Source organism: Glandiceps talaboti, chromosome 15, assembly GCF_964340395.1.
Source record: "Glandiceps talaboti chromosome 15, keGlaTala1.1, whole genome shotgun sequence".
In the NCBI taxonomy this organism is placed as follows: domain Eukaryota; kingdom Metazoa; phylum Hemichordata; class Enteropneusta; family Spengelidae; genus Glandiceps; species Glandiceps talaboti.
Genome location: NC_135563.1, coordinates 17974651 through 17994160, shown reverse-complemented (window position 1 = coordinate 17994160; position 19510 = coordinate 17974651). Strand labels below are relative to the sequence as shown.

Sequence of the window (19510 nt, the reverse complement as noted above, 5' to 3'; positions counted from 1 at the left end):
GCCCAGTCATACGCATGCGTAAAAGCCAATATATACTCCCGCGAAATTTCCATGAGAAAGAGGTCACTTCCGTATTATTTTTACGGAGTCCATGCATGAACAAGTCAGCTACGTTCACGTCTTTGTGTATATGAAGAGGGATCCCGTATTGTCATAATATTACTCTTCTGCTTCGTGCCTTTGTCCATAAAGGTCAACAGATATGTCAGGTAGATCCTCAAGAAGTTCCAGACGAGATGCGGGCGTCGAATTCGTCGGAGAAGAGACGATCTCGGATATGTCGAGCGTCGACAGCGATGCCATGAAACGACGTGAAATTCGTCATCAGTATAGAAGTTTGATAACACAAACACAGAGTAAGTATAATTTTTGAGAAGTGTGTTTTTGTTTTTCACAAACTAGTAACAATGTTTGAGTGGCCTTTAGCAAGCTTTTGTTTCCATGTTGATAAATGTATCGTGTTCAGTGTCTGCTGGATTGCCAATAATATTGTTGTTTTGCATGACCGAATCGCCAATCATACTACTGGCAGTATTACCTGTGGTAGCTAGCTGCCAGACAGTCTATATACAATTCTTCACATTTTAGTCACCCAGGCCGATAGACAATAAACGGAGCGTACAAAGCAAGTACCTCAATTTGTTTGTATTATATAGGTACACAAAATACCAGAGTCACTGAGAGTGTTTATTAGTTTACATATTATATTAAAGAAGCTCAAACAACTGAAATTTAACAAATTTCAGTGATTGCAATTCAGTTTGGAACACTAGTAATTAAGGGAGGTAGTAGAAATTACAATGAGGTCTTAAGGTCTCACAAGGTACAAAAGTTATAGGGTCCAGTGTCAGGAGAACTCAAGCCTAGTTTTGTAAGGAAGACACTCTTTCCTAGCATGGAGGATGGTCACTTTGTCCCAAACCAAGACTTGGTTATGATTCATTTGATGCCAAACAATTGATGTCAAAGAAATATTGTATTTCTGAACATTTCTCCATTTTTTTTTTCATGCAGATAATCGGTTAGATTTGATCAGACCAGAATCGACAGGACTTATAGATGCAATGGACACTGCCAACTCACTCTTCAGACAAGGTAATTATATGTACCTACTCACACAGTGACACATGTACACATACAGTATGTTGTGGAAACCTTCATACTATCTGCATGCCCTCACAATACAAAATGTATGTGCACATATCATCACAATGTGTTTGTATGTCATCACAATATGTGTACATCACATGTGTCTGTCAACTTAACATAAAGAGTTACAGGCAAACCATCTAATAGATGATAAGGTGTTAGGGTTATTTGTGTACAAGGTCAATTTTATTTTAGTAAAAGACACTGGTGAATAGTTCTAGACAAAATGCAGTGTAGAGGCTATGACAGAACCCCATCATGTTTGTACAAGTGTTGCGTAGTTGGGGTATTTGCTTGCCAAGTTGTCTGCGGCCATACTTTCATGAGTGTAGCGAGTGAAAGGAACAGTGCAAGCACAAGTGCAAATACCCCTGACACTCGCCCAGCATGGCATCGGGGCTCTGTTACTATTACATATTTATACAAAACCAGAAAATTCAATAACAATAATACTGTGCGATCACACACTTCTGTGTACAATGATGATCATGTCGTCATTTTGCATACAGGTATGCAAAAATGTATTCATGAGTATGTGCGAGTACTGGTGCAAGTAATCACTGGTGCATATGATACCTCAGAATGTGTTTGATAGTACACCACTAGATGGCGCTATTTACTTGAGTGTAACATTTCTGTGTCTTGTGCATTTGCTCTAAAGATGATGACCTAAAAACAACTTTGAAAGACAGGTTGTTCTAGTAATGCTAGATTTTGCCTGAAACCATTCTATACCAGAACATTTTCAGAGGTATATAGCTATATAATATGATTCTGACAGTCTGAGTCTGACAGTTTCATCTCATTAGAACTTCATAGCTACATTTGTAATTATCACTTGGTAGGTACGAGATTTAAAAGTATAATAAGATTGATAAAAAATAAATCATAGTTTTGTTTTCAGGAACTACATATTTGGTTGTTTATTTGCTTTCATACTAGAGAATATTGTCAACAGTTCAACTTTGCAACACACAAAACTCATGTTGTTTTTTCTGTCTGTCTGTCTGTCTGTCTGTTTGTTTGTTTGTTTTCAGTCAAGGAAAGTACAGCCACTAGGGAAGCAGCGTTAGATTCACAATTCCTGGTGTTAGCTGCATCGCTAGGCAACCAGCAGGCACACCAGTTACATACAGACCTCGTAGCATTTGAACCCCCTGAATTTGCAGAAAAAGTAGTAAGTTGAACAAACATACTTCTGTTGTGTAACACAGTTGTGCCTGACGGTACAAAGTATCAGAAATAGCTTTCGACAAAAAAAGAATTATGAAATATTCTACTTTCTCCATGACTTTCAGAACATGGAAGAAAGTCAGTGTCTTCTAGAAAAGTGTTTGAAAAGATTACTGCTACATGACCTTTCATAAATTATATGTGAACAGCTATGTTTACAGTATCCATCAATATTTTCTTTATTTTATAAGGATTTGTATTATCTTGATAACTTGGAGACAAGAAGTGGCAAGGCCCCTTAGGTTACTCAAATTTTCCTTGGATGAATGAAGAAAATGTTGGTGGATAGTTCAATATTATTCCCCAATATTTTTCTTCGTTCAGCCAGAGAAAATAAGAGTGACCTGAGGGGCTTTGTCAAAAAAAAACCCCTCAAGTATTTTCTGGGTGACTGAAGAAAAAGATTGGAGAATAACATGAATATACCAGTGTCAATAATATCAAAGAAAAATTAGGGAAAGTAATGGCAATATTGAACTTTTTGATTCATATTTTGAACACAGCAGAACCAGTCATGTAGACATGTGTTGTAATGACATAGATGTGTGTTGTTGTGATGGTAGAACAACCCAAGTATAAATCCCATATTTTTTGTTCAACTTGGTTTGTGCATGGTACAATGTATAACACCTGATGTCCAAAAGTTGTTGTCTATACCATTAGTGTATACTCAGGTTATAGTGAACACATATTGCCTGGCCATGAGGGCTATAGCACCCGTTTATTACACCCGGGGGACTGTGAGTTACCAGAATCACATGCTATTTCCCGAGGCCAAAGGCCGAGGGAAATAGCATGTGATTGTGGTAACTCACAGTCACGAGCGGGTAATGAACGGGTGCTATAGCCCGAATATAGGCCAGGCAATATGTGTTTTATAATATACCTCATGCTGTGAACTCGCGGTGGCAGACGACATCGTCAGAAGTCGCTATTTTGACCTGCTGTGAACGTGTGGTGGTCACGTGACCATGTAAAAGTTGATGGAACTATTTCCCTAGGGAAATAGTCATTCTATTTTCCTATCACGTGACTGATTCTAGCGAATCATGGCATAGCATTATCACTAGGTATATTATAATGTTTGTTATAAAAGCTGGTATACAATGCCAGTTTCTTGCATTAGTGTTGTCTTATTAGTGGGGCCATAAGGATAAACTAGGACTGCTCTTTTGTTTTAAGCAAAATTGTTCAAAGTGCTGCTTTTCATACAACATTTAACTTTTTAATAATTTTAAAAAAAATTCCAGGTAACGTTTATGTGTGGAAGACAAATAGATATAGAAAGAAATGAGAGACAGGAAAGACGAATACCCAAAGGTGCGTGGGCAAAATTAGGCAAAGAAGCGCTACCATGTTTCCGGAGAGTACCAGCATTTCATTTTATGTAAGTATTAAGTACTATAGTGTTCCCAGTAAAGGGAAAGGCTACCTTGTGAATTAGCTGTGTTTGATAAAATCTTGGATGTTAAACAACATAGAATGTGTTGGTTTCATTCACTTTAACTTATCAATATGTAGATAGCATTGATCAGAATTTAGGCAGAATTGACATACAGGCCTTGGCAGACAACTGCCATGAAATGCAATGTCAGCTGTTTCTATTGTTATTGGTACTGTTATTATAACAATACAAACAGTCGACAAAGGCTCGCACATCACTTCTGCCTAAGGTCTATTAGACACCAGCCCATACTGAGAAGTGAAAGTACCAATGCATTTGATCTCGTCCAAATTTTTATTTGCGAAATATCCTTCCCCTTTAAGACTTACTTGAAGGCTAGCTGTGTAGTAACTTTGTCAATTTTTTAAAGTTTTGTGAGTACAGTATTTCATTCAAAATTAAACATGTGCCCAGAATAAAATATAAAATGAAAATAAAACAGAAAGCAGATGTAAACTTTATCATAGTGTATTGCTTCTAGTAAAGACAAAAAAAGCAAGACTTTTGATTATTTGTGCCTTATTCAAGTGCCATTGCCTGTATTTGAAGTGGATTGAAATGTGCAAGAGAGCAAACAGTGCCCTCTCTTGATAGAACCTGAAACTAGTTACCTTACAATTCTAGGTGTAGGTCAGTGCCCACATAATGTATAAACAGTATGTGAAATCTATGAAATGTTAAAGCTATGAAGTATTTGATTAATTAGATGAAATTCTAAGCAACAACATTTAGTAGTGTTAATAGTGAAAACAAGTTACTTTGGATTATAATCGCTTCTGTATTGAAGAAACTCAAATTTCTAGCTGCTGTCATTGGAATTTACTATCAAAATTTGAACAGAGTAAGTGGCGACTGAGAAACCTAGGATGTATAGCGCCCTCTGTGGTGAGATTACAAAGAACATTTCAAACTCTAGACCCACGCTATCCAAGAGCTCAGCATATGATGATATATTTGAAATTGTTTTGTTTTTTTCATTATCAGGCTTGGTTCGTTTGAAAGAGGAGAAATCACAAAAACAAAGAGAAGTGCAAATAGGAGACGTCTCTCTGATAAAGAGCTGGGACCTAAGGTGCAACCACAACAGGTAAAACATCTTAAGGAAAATCATTGACATAGAAATAGAACCTGTTGTCTGTAAGCCCAAAGTCAACAAATGATACACATTGATCAATATTTCATAGAAAAGAATATAACTTTATTGTCCATTTACGTAAATTTTCCTCTCGCTTCAGCAAAATATAAAAGGCACATTAAAATATATATACACAATATAAATAATTACAGTAACACAAACACAGTTACAATCATCCAATAAAAGTATCCATGTGTTCTTCAAAGTGAGAGTCCTTTTTTCCTAGATGTCTGTTGGCCCTCAAGGAGCATTATCTGAATAGGAGAGGATTCTAATTGGGTGCATGATGACACCAACTCATCGTTGCGTCAGTGCAGTAAGGTCGTATCCATGTATACAATTGAATAGCAGATATGACCTTACTGCACTGACACGACACCATACCTCTTACAACATCTGTATTATGAATATTTTCATTTATTCTTCTATTGATACAACTATAATATAAATGCTCTGGTAAATGTCGTTGAAACCTTGCCTAAAGGTTGCCTGCTATATTTGTGTATTGTGTATAAGTGTCATTTGTTTTTGGATCTGATCAAACTTTTCAAAAGTCGTAGCCAGTATTTCTGTGCTCGCACCCTTCTTCAATTGTAAGTTACATCTACAACCAGCACCAGACAACTAAAAAAAATCTGCTTATGCTCACTTAAAACATGCATGTAATAAAAAGATATTGGAAGTCCTGTTATTCAGTTTGTGCATAGACAGTGGAGAGAAGACTGACTGTGGTTGGTGTTGTGATTGACTGTCATATATGTTAACAATGGGAAGCATTGCATCCAACAGCAATCACTTGAGGCCATAATATAAACCATTTTTGAATGATCGGGGGAGGGGGGGGGGGGGGGGGGGGCTACTCCCCTTATTTGAGTATGCATGTATATATATATATATATATGTGCCGCCCTTTTGGATTTGTTTTCTAGCTCTTCGGTCTAAATGAGATCTCTTTTTTTTTGAGCTAAGAGTCTAAAATGGGGTCCGCTTTGCAATTATTTTCGATTTTGCTTGGTGTAAAATGTGGTCCTTTGTCCTTTGTCAAATAATAACTGCTATTAAATGCCCCAAAATGTTGCCAGAAAATGTATTTTGACTAAACTTTCTGCTTTTAAAAACCTGTAATGGTCTAAAATTGGGTATTGATTTTGTATAAGAAGGCAGTCACTCATGTCAAAGACTGAATGGCAGTGATTTTGAAAGTTGTTTTCGATGTAGATTTTGGAGAAAAGTGGTCAGGGTAATAAACATTATGGTAATCATATACTTCTCTTTCATGTCTGTTTTAATGACAGTATATGATTACCATAATGTTTTTTAGCTTGACCACTTTTCTCCAAAATCTACATAAAAAAAACCCCATACAATCACTGTCATTCAGTCTTTGATATGAGTGACAGCCATCTTATTGATTCGTTACTCAAATCTCCATATATGGAATTATCATATGATATTGCCGCTAGCATCCGTTTCAAAAGAATAAGGTTTAATAATAACGGAACAGGTTAAAGTTGGAGAGTACTCCACTCACCTTGAGATATGTGAAGAGTAGTTTGTGTCGTGATGTAGCGAAAAACTTGTCATATACTTGATCTTATATACTCTCCAGAGAGTTGAGGAAGTATAAAGGGCTGTTGTGCTGATATAGATCCAAGCCAGGAGTAATAATTGTGAAGTGCTTTGAGCACAGAGTGGGAAAGCGCTATATAAAAACTAACATTAGTTTCAACACAAAATAATTTTACCGCCAGTGTGCGATTTTTTGGTCAAAAAATTTAAACTCAACAACTACTGGGCAGATTGGTCTGAAATATTTAGTGGAAATGTTCTTTTAGGTGTGTAGATTGGGAATTGTTCATGACATGATTATCCATCCCATCAGTGATATGCAAATTAGGGATGAAAATGTGTCATTTTGGTAAAAAATCTGTAATTTCAAAAGTACTTGTCTGATTTGGCTGAAATTTCACAGGAATGTTTGTGGGGATGTACAGATCAAATGATATTAATTACACAATGAACCCTTTAGTGGTATGCACATTAGGACTAAAAAACCATGATTTGTTGGTGAAATGTTTGTCAGGAATATTTAGTGTACAGTGTTTTATTGATCTCATTAAACCTTTAAAAATTTTTGTGGGGTACTTAACATAATGTAACAAGTGTATGTGTCTGAATAGAACTGGAATTAATCTCTCCATGAGGTTGCTTGGAAACATTCTCCACCTAACTTTAACTCTGAATTACAGGTTGGTTCAAGGTAAAATACCTGTGTCAGTCTGTCTTGTAGATGATGCAAGTGAGTTTGGTTTTTGAGCTTTACCTCTCAAACTACTTGGGATGAAATTTGGTTATGATTCTAAAAGTATTAGTCTGCAAATTGTGAGTGTGTCATACTTACGTAATTGGCCCTAGCAACCATGACCACACCCTTAGCAACAGTCAAATGATAGGTTTTTTTATAATCATAACAACAGGGATGGGTAGGCAATTGCATAAACATTATTTTAAAATATGTAAATGCCCTTAGCAACAAGACCATTTTAGCAACAGGTAAAGAATGATGTATAATGCCAAAATAGCACATTTGACAGGAAGGTAAATGAATAAAACATTGAAGAATTGTATGTAGATATGCCTAGCAACAAGACCACACCCATAGCAACATGAAATGATGGCGTATATTGCAGATATAACACCGTTGGTGGGTATGCATGGGAATAAATCTTCAAAAAATGTATGCAAATATGTCTAGCATCCAGACTACATAATCATTACAAAAAATTAAAGTTTACTATCAACAGTTGTGCTACAACGCCATTGGTGCTATTCTCCTATAGGCCAGCAAGAAAACTGTATTCCACAGCTAATCTGAACTGGTCCTGTAAGATATTTTACTGTTCTTCATTATTTTTTGACACAGTTGGCAAAACTTGAAAAAAATCAGAGAGAGGTCACGACTGAAGAAGTGGAGAAAATCCTTGGCATCTTGCGAGAAGTGACATTATCAGATGCAGAAAATGGAGGTATGATCATAAAGATGAAAATGCATGGAATTTGTTAGGAATACAATGTATTATTTTCTAAAATACTACTCAATCAAACGATATGCTGTTGTTCTCATTACACATCTTTCAACAATGGATAGGTTTGGTATTATTAATAATAATAATAATAATGTTTATTTTCGCCAGAAAAAAAAAAGACACAATATCTCGTACAAAGAGCTCGACATTACAAATAAATTTACAGGGCTTAATGTTATAAATTATTCAGATTAGAAAACAAACACACACACACATACACACACACACACACACACACACACACACACACACACACACACACACACACACACACACACACACATGTAAGGTGAACATTTCTGGCGGGGATCACAAATAGTTTGTATTTTCATGTTTCCATCTCCATTGTAAGTTTTTTATTTTTTACATCATTTTCACAGTATTTTTTCTCAACAAAAAAAATGCTGTTATCGTACGTTATATGTTATTGACACAACTTAGAGCCAGATGTAGCATTGTGAGTCTGTGACCACTTTCAAATGTTTATCAACATCTAGATAATTGATTCGTCTTTCAGTGGATCTATCATAATTTTGATCAACACCTGGATATTTGTTTTTGTCTTTCAGTTGATCCAATTTGTTTCTTCCAGTTCGTGGTCAATCCACATTCATATGCACAAACAGTAGAAAATTTATTCCATCTTTCATTTCTTGTTGCGGTAAGTTTCATTTTAGTTTAGTCTTTGTTACCCAGGCCCATTCATGAGGAGTATCCTTCAGAACACCTCAATTTAGGTATTGCCACAGTCTTGATTACCCAGACCCTTGTAAGAGGTTGCCATGACTACAAACAATCTAGTCTTTGTTACCCAGACCCTTGAAGGAGGGCTATCCTTCCAATCACCCCAGATTAGGTATTACCACAACTACAGATAATCTAGTCTTGGTCACCCAGACCCCTACAGGAGGGCTATCCTTCCAATCACCCCAGATAAGGTATTAACCACAACTACAAATAATCTAGTCTTGGTTACCCAGACCCTTACAAAAAGGCTATCCTTCCAATCACCCCAGATTAGGTATTACCACAACTACAAATAATCTAGTCTTGGTTACCCAGACCCTTACAGGAAGGCTATCCTTCTAATCACCCCAGATTAGGTATTACGACAACTACAAATAATCTAGTCTTGGCTACCCAGACCCTTACAGGAAGGCTATCCTTCTAATCACCCCAGATTAGGTATTACGACAACTACAAATAATCTAGTTTTGGCTACCCAGACCCTTACAGGAAGGCTATCCTTCTAATCACCCCAGATTAGGTATTACGACAACTACAAATAATCTAGTCTTGGCTACCCAGACCCTTACAGGAAGGCTATCCTTCTAATCACCCCAGATTAGGTATTACGACAACTACAAATAGTGTAGTCTTTGCTACTGAGACTCTTGCAAGTTACAAGAAGGCTATTCATCTGATCAACCCAGATTAGGGATGACAGTAAGCTAAAATCCTACAGTCCTTTGGTTGAGCTGGCTCAGTTCGGCTTGCAAATTGTCTATTGTTCTAAACTGTTGTTTGCAAGGTATCATGCTTGTGCTGTGACAAAAAATCAGTGAAATGTTTTTAAAGACTTTTAAACTTGAAATACTTGAATCATTGTATGGTGACAATTATGCAAATATTGTCAGAAATTCTTGTTTCCATCACTACCATATTTAGACTATACCTCCTAGAGGGCAGGCTTTGTTAGAAAGGTCCACTGTGTATATTGTAGTATTTAATCCTGTGTTCTCAAATTGTATATGACAATTTGCAGGATGGACATGCAGATGTGTTCTTGGATGAAGATGGACTGCCAGTTGTAGGTGAGTACAAAATAGAAAGTTTTTGTTAAAATGCAAAATTTCAGTTTGCCTTTATGTTTGTACTTTAACTTTAAGGAGAATATGCTAGGTGACTTAGAAAAGTCCTTTTCACCTACCCTGCAAGAAGTCGTCTCTCTATAAATTTGGCACCTTCCGAAAGTGTCAGTGTGGAGACCAGGGAGGGAGAATCTTTGGTCTTGTGACTGTTTCCACTCCTTTTTGGCATGAAATGAAATGGTTTGGAATATGATTTGCATAATGATAATGTTAAGAATTTGTTCAGAATTTTTTATTTTGTAATGTTATCGACAGAGCTTGAGAACATGTCACTTTCACCTTCCATAAGGGAAAGTTATAGTATGGTAATGTGTGTGTGTGTGTTTGTCTGTCTGTCTGTCAGTCTGTCTGTCTCTGCCAGCCTCTGTCTGCCTGCCTGCCTCTGTCTGTATTTCTGTCTGTCTGTCTGTCTGTCTGTCTGTCTGTCTGTCTGTCTGCCTGCCTGCCTGCCTGCCTGCCTCTGTCAGTCTGTCTGTCTCTGTCTGTCTGTCTCTGTATGTCATTGTTTTCACAGAATAGACACAAAGTATATGATTGAGCCAGATAAAATAGCACTGAGACAACAAGGCCAATCACTTCAAATAAAATTGAAGATAAACTATTTTAGGAAGTATTTTCTATCACAAGTTTGTAAAAGTGTTTCTTAAAAACTGGGTGTAAATTTTGACAGAGTTTAGTCTCCATTGGTCAAGTAAGTCACTCCAGAGATCAGATGTGTACCTTTATATGATAGATTTCTATGAAAAAATAATTGTTTTGAACGTTTGTGAATAGAAATTTGTACTAAGCATTGAATGCAAAGTGTAGATGATTATAATAACCTCATATTGTTCTATCATAATGCTGATTTTTTTCTTGTATTATTCAGCCCCTACTGAGCCATATGTTGAAGGCCAGTCACAAGAACGTGTTGAAAAGCAGCAGGTGATGATAACATTGGATCAAGACCAGTGGAAGGTATATGTGTGACTGAGCTTATAAATTTTAGATGCACGCAGTATGTGACAGTACATGTTTATCATCAATATAACATTTCAGTTACTAGTGAGATGAAACATTTTGTATAATTTATGGTTAAAGGGCCAGGTTTCAATCCCAGGTTCTCTCATTCGTGTTATCTTATCAGTGAAGACATAAGGATTACATGGAATTATTCTTTTGTCTCGACCAACTTTTTCTGAAGCTCTGTCAGACAATTGTTTGTCAGTCCTAAATTTTAATCCTTAACCAAGGTTGGTGTGATGTTTAGAAGCAGTTTTAAGGCTAGAAATTTCAAGCATTGCACGTATTTGAACAATCTGATTAAAACCCGGTATAGATGTCGGCTAATCGTTCATTGCTATTTTTACCTTCGTTATTTTGCCTGAATTGACCTTCGTAGTACATATTTACGTTTTTAGCCTGATCGCATAGGCGCCACTTCAGATGTAGAGGAGGCGATCAGGCTAAAAGCGTAAACATGTACTACAAAGGTCAATTCAGGCAAAACAACGAAGGTAAAATAGCAATGAACGATTAGCCGACATCTACATCGGATTTTAATAAGATTGGTATTTGAACATCTACTCATATTACATGTTGATGTCATTTTGTTCGGGTTACAAAAAGCTAGGATATCATTCCCTGTTCTCTAATCTTAATAGTTTCTGTATTTATCAGCATTAAAGGGGAACGCTACTCCAGGAAATGAATGTATTTTAATAAAAGTTGGGTTCTGTGAGTTCTGAAGTTACTTTATGATTTCACATGACATAATTTTCGCTCAGTTGCCAAGAAACACCAAATTGAAACACTTTTTCACCTCTATTGTTCGTTCAGTAATACACCATTGCATCATGGGTCTTAGTAGACATGAATATTCATTAGATACACACTAAATATTCATGACTCCTAAGAGCTCATTTCCTTCAGATAAATAGTCAGTCAAATAGAGAACATAGGCAACCGAAGCAAAAATTATGTGAAATGATGACATAATTCTCCATAACCCAGAGCACAGAGATGAAAAAACCATTATATTTGAAAGTGGTGTTTCTCTTTAAAGGGATCACAACTCAAGGAAATAAAAGCCTTTTTTCTGAACTTTGATTTTTTGAGGGTGATATCATGGTTTTACATCACCTATATTATGCACATTTTTCAGAGAAAACCCAAGTTTAAGTTGTCCCCCGTAGGGGATCTTTGCTGTGGACCACATTGCCACATGGGAGTGAACAGAAATGTGTATGCAATAGTTGAACATTGAATATTCATGACGTTTTCACTGACAGTAATATCTCTCAGGGGAACCAAATAGAATCCCTGATGTTTAATAGAAAAAAATTGTTACAATAAGACCAAGACTGGCTAGTCACGACACACATACACTCTCTCACTTCACTCAGACAGTAAACAAACAACTCCAACATTTGATGCTAAATTGGCAACTAGAACACAATACAACACTGCAACTTTGTTTATTATACCAGATTAGATATCCCACAATGTCCCTGAAGACTTACATAAGGCATGTTCATATTGCTTTTTTCGTGGTTTTTTTTCTCCGGCGTAAATAGGTGAGAACGATTAGTAAACAGAGGGGATCAGCTGTATGTGTTCACACACACAATGTGACACCATTATCCGCCGGCGTAAACGATAAGTTCAACGATAAGTGCATAGTGCGATCATTGTAAACAACATGAGTTGTAGAGACTGCCTTGTGTTTTTTATTGCTGTGTACGTTCATGCGTTCGAGAAATACAAATGTAAGCGAAGATGTCTTCTCAGATCTCATGCATGTTAACAATTTCACTCGTCGTCGCGTCGTGATGCCCAGTTTAACTTTTATTTCGACAAGCCACGCAACACGCTCGACGTTGACATGTCGACCAACGTGAATTCATGTGTTTTCTATTCGTACAAATTCTGAATTCAGTCACACCAGTTGTTACCTCTTTCGCTGTTGTGGACCATGGGTGTATTACTATTAGCGAGGGACATGTTGTATGGTTTTTCTCTACTCCCGTTTGCCCCTGACATTAAACGTCTCTTCTCAAATAATGGTAGTTTGTCGACATAGTACAGCCATGGTTCTACTTCCATGGTACAGCAAATAGCCTACACGGCGGAGAACCACCGCCGGTTTCAGTATGAGTAAACGGCAAATAACTGATTTCTTTTCTCCGGCTAGTAAGCCAGGTAGGAGTGATGGAAATGGTGAACAACCCGCTAATGAAAAAAATAATATCGCAACGAGACCGCAGGCAAATTCTGCCTTCCGAAATACTTTCCACGCAAGGCCTTTCGTTGTTATGGCGGCAAATTTGCACTTCCGTATGTGATCTGTGCACTGTGTGCATGTCTGTAGTACTGTACATGTAACAATATCAGTATTTATCAAATCTCGTATCGTCTTTACTTTAATTTATTTGAACTGAACAATCTTCAGAGGAATAAGTGTGGCGTAGACATTCACTGGTAAAAAAGTCAAAAATGATTCACGCAATAGTCAACTTCCAAACACTTACGGCACTCAGTGGTGAAATGACCCAATATATGTTATCAATTTCACATCGCACATCAGTCGTCTGCTATGAAATATTTCAGTAAACCAAACGAAAAAAAAATCCTACCGAACACTAATTGTACGTAATTACGTGATGTTGAGAACTAGCTGCATTTATTTGCAGATTAATTACGTGACACCATCTGACTTGCACATGTAAAACGGGACGGGTTCCCCCAGTCACCCCATTACTTTTCCGAGTACATTCACATTCAGTCTCAGTAAAAAACTTCAAGATGGAAATATCGTAAAATTAAAACCCGAGGACAAGTACCTAAAACGTAGACATCAATAGCAACTTTTACACAAACCATATATTCACAGATACATGTACCTCCAATGCTCACAGCGTTTGAACTTATATGGCTGTGATGCTCATATGTCGGCCAAAATGTACCGTTAAAACTTATAATCGGGAGTTAATACAAAGGAAATCCACAAAATCTGAAGAGAATATTTACGCAAATTACTGTGCTATCTCGGCAACAACTTCTTTGATAGCAGTTTCCGTAAATACGGTGGCGAAGACATCGTGTGCTAAACATAAGGTATCTTTTCAGATCGTAACGAAAACGTATCTCACACGTGTTAAATTTTGGGCAATATGTGGTGGTTGAATAGCAAATTAACGAGTCTTGTTCTCCTAATAATATTTCGCGTAAGTTTGGCTCTGCAATTCGACAGGAAAACCTAAAAGTAGCAACATTTTGAAACGGCGTTTTCACTGTGACCTCGGCCATTTGCGTTACCGTTGGAGAAATTGTAGCGATTGCTTCCAGTCAAACATCGGAACGGAAAAAGGTACAAAAACAGAGGAAAGAACCCCAAAATCACAGTACACGCTACAGTTATTGCAGTTAGTATAAGACATAGTTTGAGTGAACCACATAAACGTTACATGGGAGGATGATTCATTGAAGGGATGATGTGGTGTGGTACATCAATAATAATAACAATATTTATGATTCGTTGCCGACTTCAATGTTTTTTTTAATACATTGGTGGTTCTGAATAAAGATTAGCAAGCTTACCAAAGTGTGATAGTAAAGATGAGTATATAAATACAAACGTGTTTATGCCAACTTATAACCAGTACATGAAATGGTTTCTTCCGGACAAAGTTTTATGACTTCACCCATGGTGCTACACACCACTATCCTAATAAACAAGAAAGGCCTAAGTACGCGGCGACATCAGTTTACAATACATGTATGAACATGTGGCTCGGTAATTGTCGATCGAACTCTCAATATTGCGCACTAATTAGCTGGCAACATGGTAATTTGCTGACCGGGGAAATTAGTGCGATGACTGCAATACACCGATTGAGGTATTACACCGGCGTAAAGCGTTCACACCTACAACTGAGTACAAGCTAATCCTTTCCTCCGGAGGATCTCCGGAGCTGAATCAACCAAAACATCCGCAGTAAAATAATCCACAGATTCTCCGGAGTCGACCATTCACACACGCAAATTACCTCCGGAGTTAATTTAAGTCACTGATTCTCCGGAGGATAGGTCCTAGTGTGAACGGAGTATAAAAACACCACTGGTGAAATGTACACTAATTAAACATCAGGGAGTGAAAGATTACACTGTGATCAATAGAAGGCATGTTCATATTGCTTTTTTCGTGGTTTTTTTTCTCCGGCGTAAATAGGTGAGAACGATTAGTAAACAGAGGGGATCAGCTGTATGTGTTCACACACACAATGTGACACCATTATCCGCCGGCGTAAACGATAAGTTCAACGATAAGTGCATAGTGCGATCATTGTAAACAACATGAGTTGTAGAGACTGCCTTGTGTTTTTTATTGCTGTTTATTGCTGTGTACGTTCATGCGTTCGAGAAATAAGCGAAGATGTCTTCTCAGATCTCATGCATGTTAACAATTTCACTCGTCGTCGCGTCGTGATGCCCAGTTTAACTTTTATTTCGACAAGCCACGCAACACGCTCGACGTTGACATGTCGACCAACGTGAATTCATGTGTTTTCTATTCGTACAAATTCTGAATTCAGTCACACCAGTTGTTACCTCTTTCGCTGTTGTGGACCATGGGTGTATTACTATTAGCGAGGGACATGTTGTATGGTTTTTCTCTACTCCCGTTTGCCCCTGACATTTTACGTCTCTTCTCAAATAATGGTAGTTTGTCGACATAGTACAGCCATGGTTCTACTTCCATGGTACAGCAAATAGCCTACACGGCGGAGAACCACCACCGGTTTCAGTATGAGTAAACGGCAAATAACTAATTTCTTTTCTCCGGCTAGTAAGCCAGGTAGGAGTGATGGAAATGGTGAACAACCCGCTAATGAAAAAAATAATATCGCAACGAGACCGCAGGCAAATTCTGCCTTCCGAAATACTTTCCACGCAAAGGCCTTTCGTTGTTATGGCGGCAAATTTGCACTTCCGTATGTGATCTGTGCACTGTGTGCATGTCTGTAGTACTGTACATGTAACAATATCAGTATTTATCAAATCTCGTATCGTCTTTACTTTAATTTATTTGAACTGAACAATCTTCAGAGGAATAACTGGTAAAAAAGTCAAAAATGATTCACGCAATAGTCAACTTCCAAACACTTACGGCACTCAGTGGTGAAATGACCCAATATATGTTATCAATTTCACATCGCACATCAGTCGTCTGCTATGAAATATTTCAGTAAACCAAACGAAAAAAAAATCCTACCGAACACTAATTGTACGTAATTACGTGATGTTGAGAACTAGCTGCATTTATTTGCAGATTAATTACGTGACACCATCTGACTTGCACATGTAAAACGGGACGGGTTCCCCCAGTCACCCCATTACTTTTCCGAGTACATTCACATTCAGTCTCAGTAAAAAACTTCAAGATGGAAATATCGTAAAATTAAAACCCGAGGACAAGTACCTAAAACGTAGACATCAATAGCAACTTTTACACAAACCATATATTCACAGATACATGTACCTCCAATGCTCACAGCGTTTGAACTTATATGGCTGTGATGCTCATATGTCGGCCAAAATGTACCGTTAAAACTTATAATCGGGAGTTAATACAAAGGAAATCCACAAAATCTGAAGAGAATATTTACGCAAATTACTGTGCTATCTCGGCAACAACTTCTTTGATAGCAGTTTCCGTAAATACGGTGGCGAAGACATCGTGTGCTAAACATAAGGTATCTTTTCAGATCGTAACGAAAACGTATCTCACACGTGTTAAATTTTGGGCAATATGTGGTGGTTGAATAGCAAATTAACGAGTCTTGTTCTCCTAATAATATTTCGCGTAAGTTTGGCTCTGCAATTCGACAGGAAAACCTAAAAGTAGCAACATTTTGAAACGGCGTTTTCACTGTGACCTCGGCCATTTGCGTTACCGTTGGAGAAATTGTAGCGATTGCTTCCAGTCAAACATCGGAACGGAAAAAGGTACAAAAACAGAGGAAAGAACCCCAAAATCACAGTACACGCTACAGTTATTGCAGTTAGTATAAGACATAGTTTGAGTGAACCACATAAACGTTACATGGGAGGATGATTCATTGAAGGGATGATGTGGTGTGGTACATCAATAATAATAACAATATTTATGATTCGTTGCCGACTTCAATGTTTTTTTTAATACATTGGTGGTTCTGAATAAAGATTAGCAAGCTTACCAAAGTGTGATAGTAAAGATGAGTATATAAATACAAACGTGTTTATGCCAACTTATAACCAGTACATGAAATGGTTTCTTCCGGACAAAGTTTTATGACTTCACCCATGGTGCTACACACCACTATCCTAATAAACAAGAAAGGCCTAAGTACGCGGCGACATCAGTTTACAATACATGTATGAACATGTGGCTCGGTAATTGTCGATCGAACTCTCAATATTGCGCACTAATTAGCTGGCAACATGGTAATTTGCTGACCGGGGAAATTAGTGCGATGACTGCAATACACCGATTGAGGTATTACACCGGCGTAAAGCGTTCACACCTACAACTGAGTACAAGCTAATCCTTTCCTCCGGAGGATCTCCGGAGCTGAATCAACCAAAACATCCGCAGTAAAATAATCCACAGATTCTCCGGAGTCAACCATTCACACACGCAAATTACCTCCGGAGTTAATTTAAGTCACTGATTCTCCGGAGGATAGGTCCTAGTGTGAACGGAGTAAGAGAAACTTGCTGCTAGTAGGTAGTTTTAGCACAGCTTGAGACAGGCTAAGAGATACAATTGCTCAAACATTGTTGTAGTAGACCGAGTGATAGGTTTGTTGAGAATTAAAAAATAAATCTTGTCTTCACACTATTTACCCCATGCAGTATTTATCTTTGTTCAGACAGGGAAGGTACTCGTGTATATATGCCTTGTCACAATGTGCCAAAGACAACTTGTGACACAATTCTAAAGTTGGAAGTACTTGAAGGCTGAAAATTACAGGAGAATAGATATATCTGTGTAGGCTTAATTATAGAAAAATTGGGAAAATTGATGGTAATTTTGAACATTTTCACTTTTGACTCATTTTGAGAACAGTAACTAACACATGCATGTACTGTATACATTACAACTTAATGGTAATACGAAATTATCTTTTCTCTGTTTCCATAGAGACGACGTCATAGTTGAGTTAGTGATGTCCAGAATGAACTGATAAATAGATAATGATAGTATTAGACATGGGCAGGATTTCCTTTAGATAATGCAGTTAACCATTGGGGAGTCATGATGGGCGAATTGTTAGAGTGGCCTGCTTGGAATCTGCAGGTTGCAGGTTTGAGCCCAATTGTTGCCGTTTGTTTCTGAATGGTTAAAGTCCTTGGGCAAGATTTGAACCATGATTGTGCCTCAGTCAACCCAGCTGTATAATTGGGGACCTGGTAGGACAGAGGTTGCAGTATAAATGCTTTAATCCTATGCACCAATGTTTTACCAATGTTTCATTGGTACTTGTGTGTACACATACCTTACGGGAAGCATTCAGATAAAATCTGGTTTTGTCGTGCTGTATGGAATCTTTTGTTATCTATTCCAGTAAAGGATGTTCTTCAACTTCAAATGAGATTTTTGGTTAGTGAGAAGCAGTTCAAAGTCTGACTGGAGTGTGCAATATGATGGGCCTAATATACCTGTCTATGTGTGTGTCGTACCCTGTTTTGCAACTCAAAAAATAATGATTCATAGAAGTAACATTAGGGTGAGGGATGTTTGAGTACCCATCTTTGCAAGCCTGAAGAGTGCTTGGCACAATATAGTTGTGTACCCCAGCCTGTTGTGTAACTCAAACAAAATGAAAGAGGAAAGTGACATTAGAGTTAGAAATGTTAGAGTTATTGCAAGACTACACAGAATACTGGGTCCATTATGTTTGTTGTGTACCTAGACTGTTTTGTAACCCAAACAAATTGAGGGAGACAGTTGACATAAGGGTTAGGTGTGTTAAGAGAAACCTCCATGGCAACCTGAAAACTCTGGGTCCACTATATATATAGTGGTGGTGTACCCTAGTCTGTTTTGTAACCCAAACAAAGTGGAGACAAGTATAATGTTAGGGTTAGGGATGTTAGAGTACAGTCTATGTTGATGAAATGTCATGTCACAGACTTTATCCAATGCAAAAATGTTGTCATATAGAAAGCTAGGCTGTCATAGACCCTCAGGGTCTATTTTGTCCACTCCACTCCAGCGTCCTTCAAGTCTTACCTATCACAATCTTTCATATCAACAGGAAATTAAAGATGCCTTTGAAATTGAAAGACCTATTATACCTACAAGATCAACAGATCAGGAAGAAGAAGAAAGAGGGGAGTCATCAAATGATAGTAATTCAGATGATGACTAGATGATGTGAAAAGTAAGTTTATCTCTATAGCGTGATTTTAAACTGAAACCCTAGATCTGTCTAAAAAAGCATACTGCCTTTCTAAATTACATGGTAGAATGTCGTATAGTCAGATAGAGGGAATGTGACAGATGAAGATGATATAGATGAAGAAATAAGAAATGTTAAGCAAATTAGGTGTAAAAATGTGAATTTTG

General features: G+C 37.5%; 1 protein-coding gene across 2 annotated transcripts in view; it reads left to right on the top strand.

Annotated features, from left to right (window-relative positions):
• Nucleotides 1-100: 100 nt before the first annotated feature.
• LOC144446707 (non-structural maintenance of chromosomes element 4 homolog A-like) overlaps nucleotides 101-19510 on the top strand; it is a 20715-nt gene continuing 1305 nt past the window's right edge. The window contains exons 1-10 of one of the 2 annotated variants that reach the window (XM_078136528.1): nucleotides 101-356; nucleotides 1015-1095; nucleotides 2187-2326; nucleotides 3633-3769; nucleotides 4811-4913; nucleotides 7885-7987; nucleotides 8617-8708; nucleotides 9813-9861; nucleotides 10787-10875; nucleotides 19200-19325. In XM_078136528.1, coding sequence (XP_077992654.1) covers nucleotides 203-356; nucleotides 1015-1095; nucleotides 2187-2326; nucleotides 3633-3769; nucleotides 4811-4913; nucleotides 7885-7987; nucleotides 8617-8708; nucleotides 9813-9861; nucleotides 10787-10875; nucleotides 19200-19313 — 1062 coding nt within the window. In that variant the 5' untranslated portion in view covers nucleotides 101-202 and the 3' untranslated portion in view covers nucleotides 19314-19325. Of the gene's footprint in view, nucleotides 357-1014; nucleotides 1096-2186; nucleotides 2327-3632; nucleotides 3770-4810; nucleotides 4914-7884; nucleotides 7991-8607; nucleotides 8709-9812; nucleotides 9862-10786; nucleotides 10876-19199; nucleotides 19326-19510 lie in introns of both variants that reach the window. The other variant, XM_078136529.1, reaches the window with a different exon arrangement.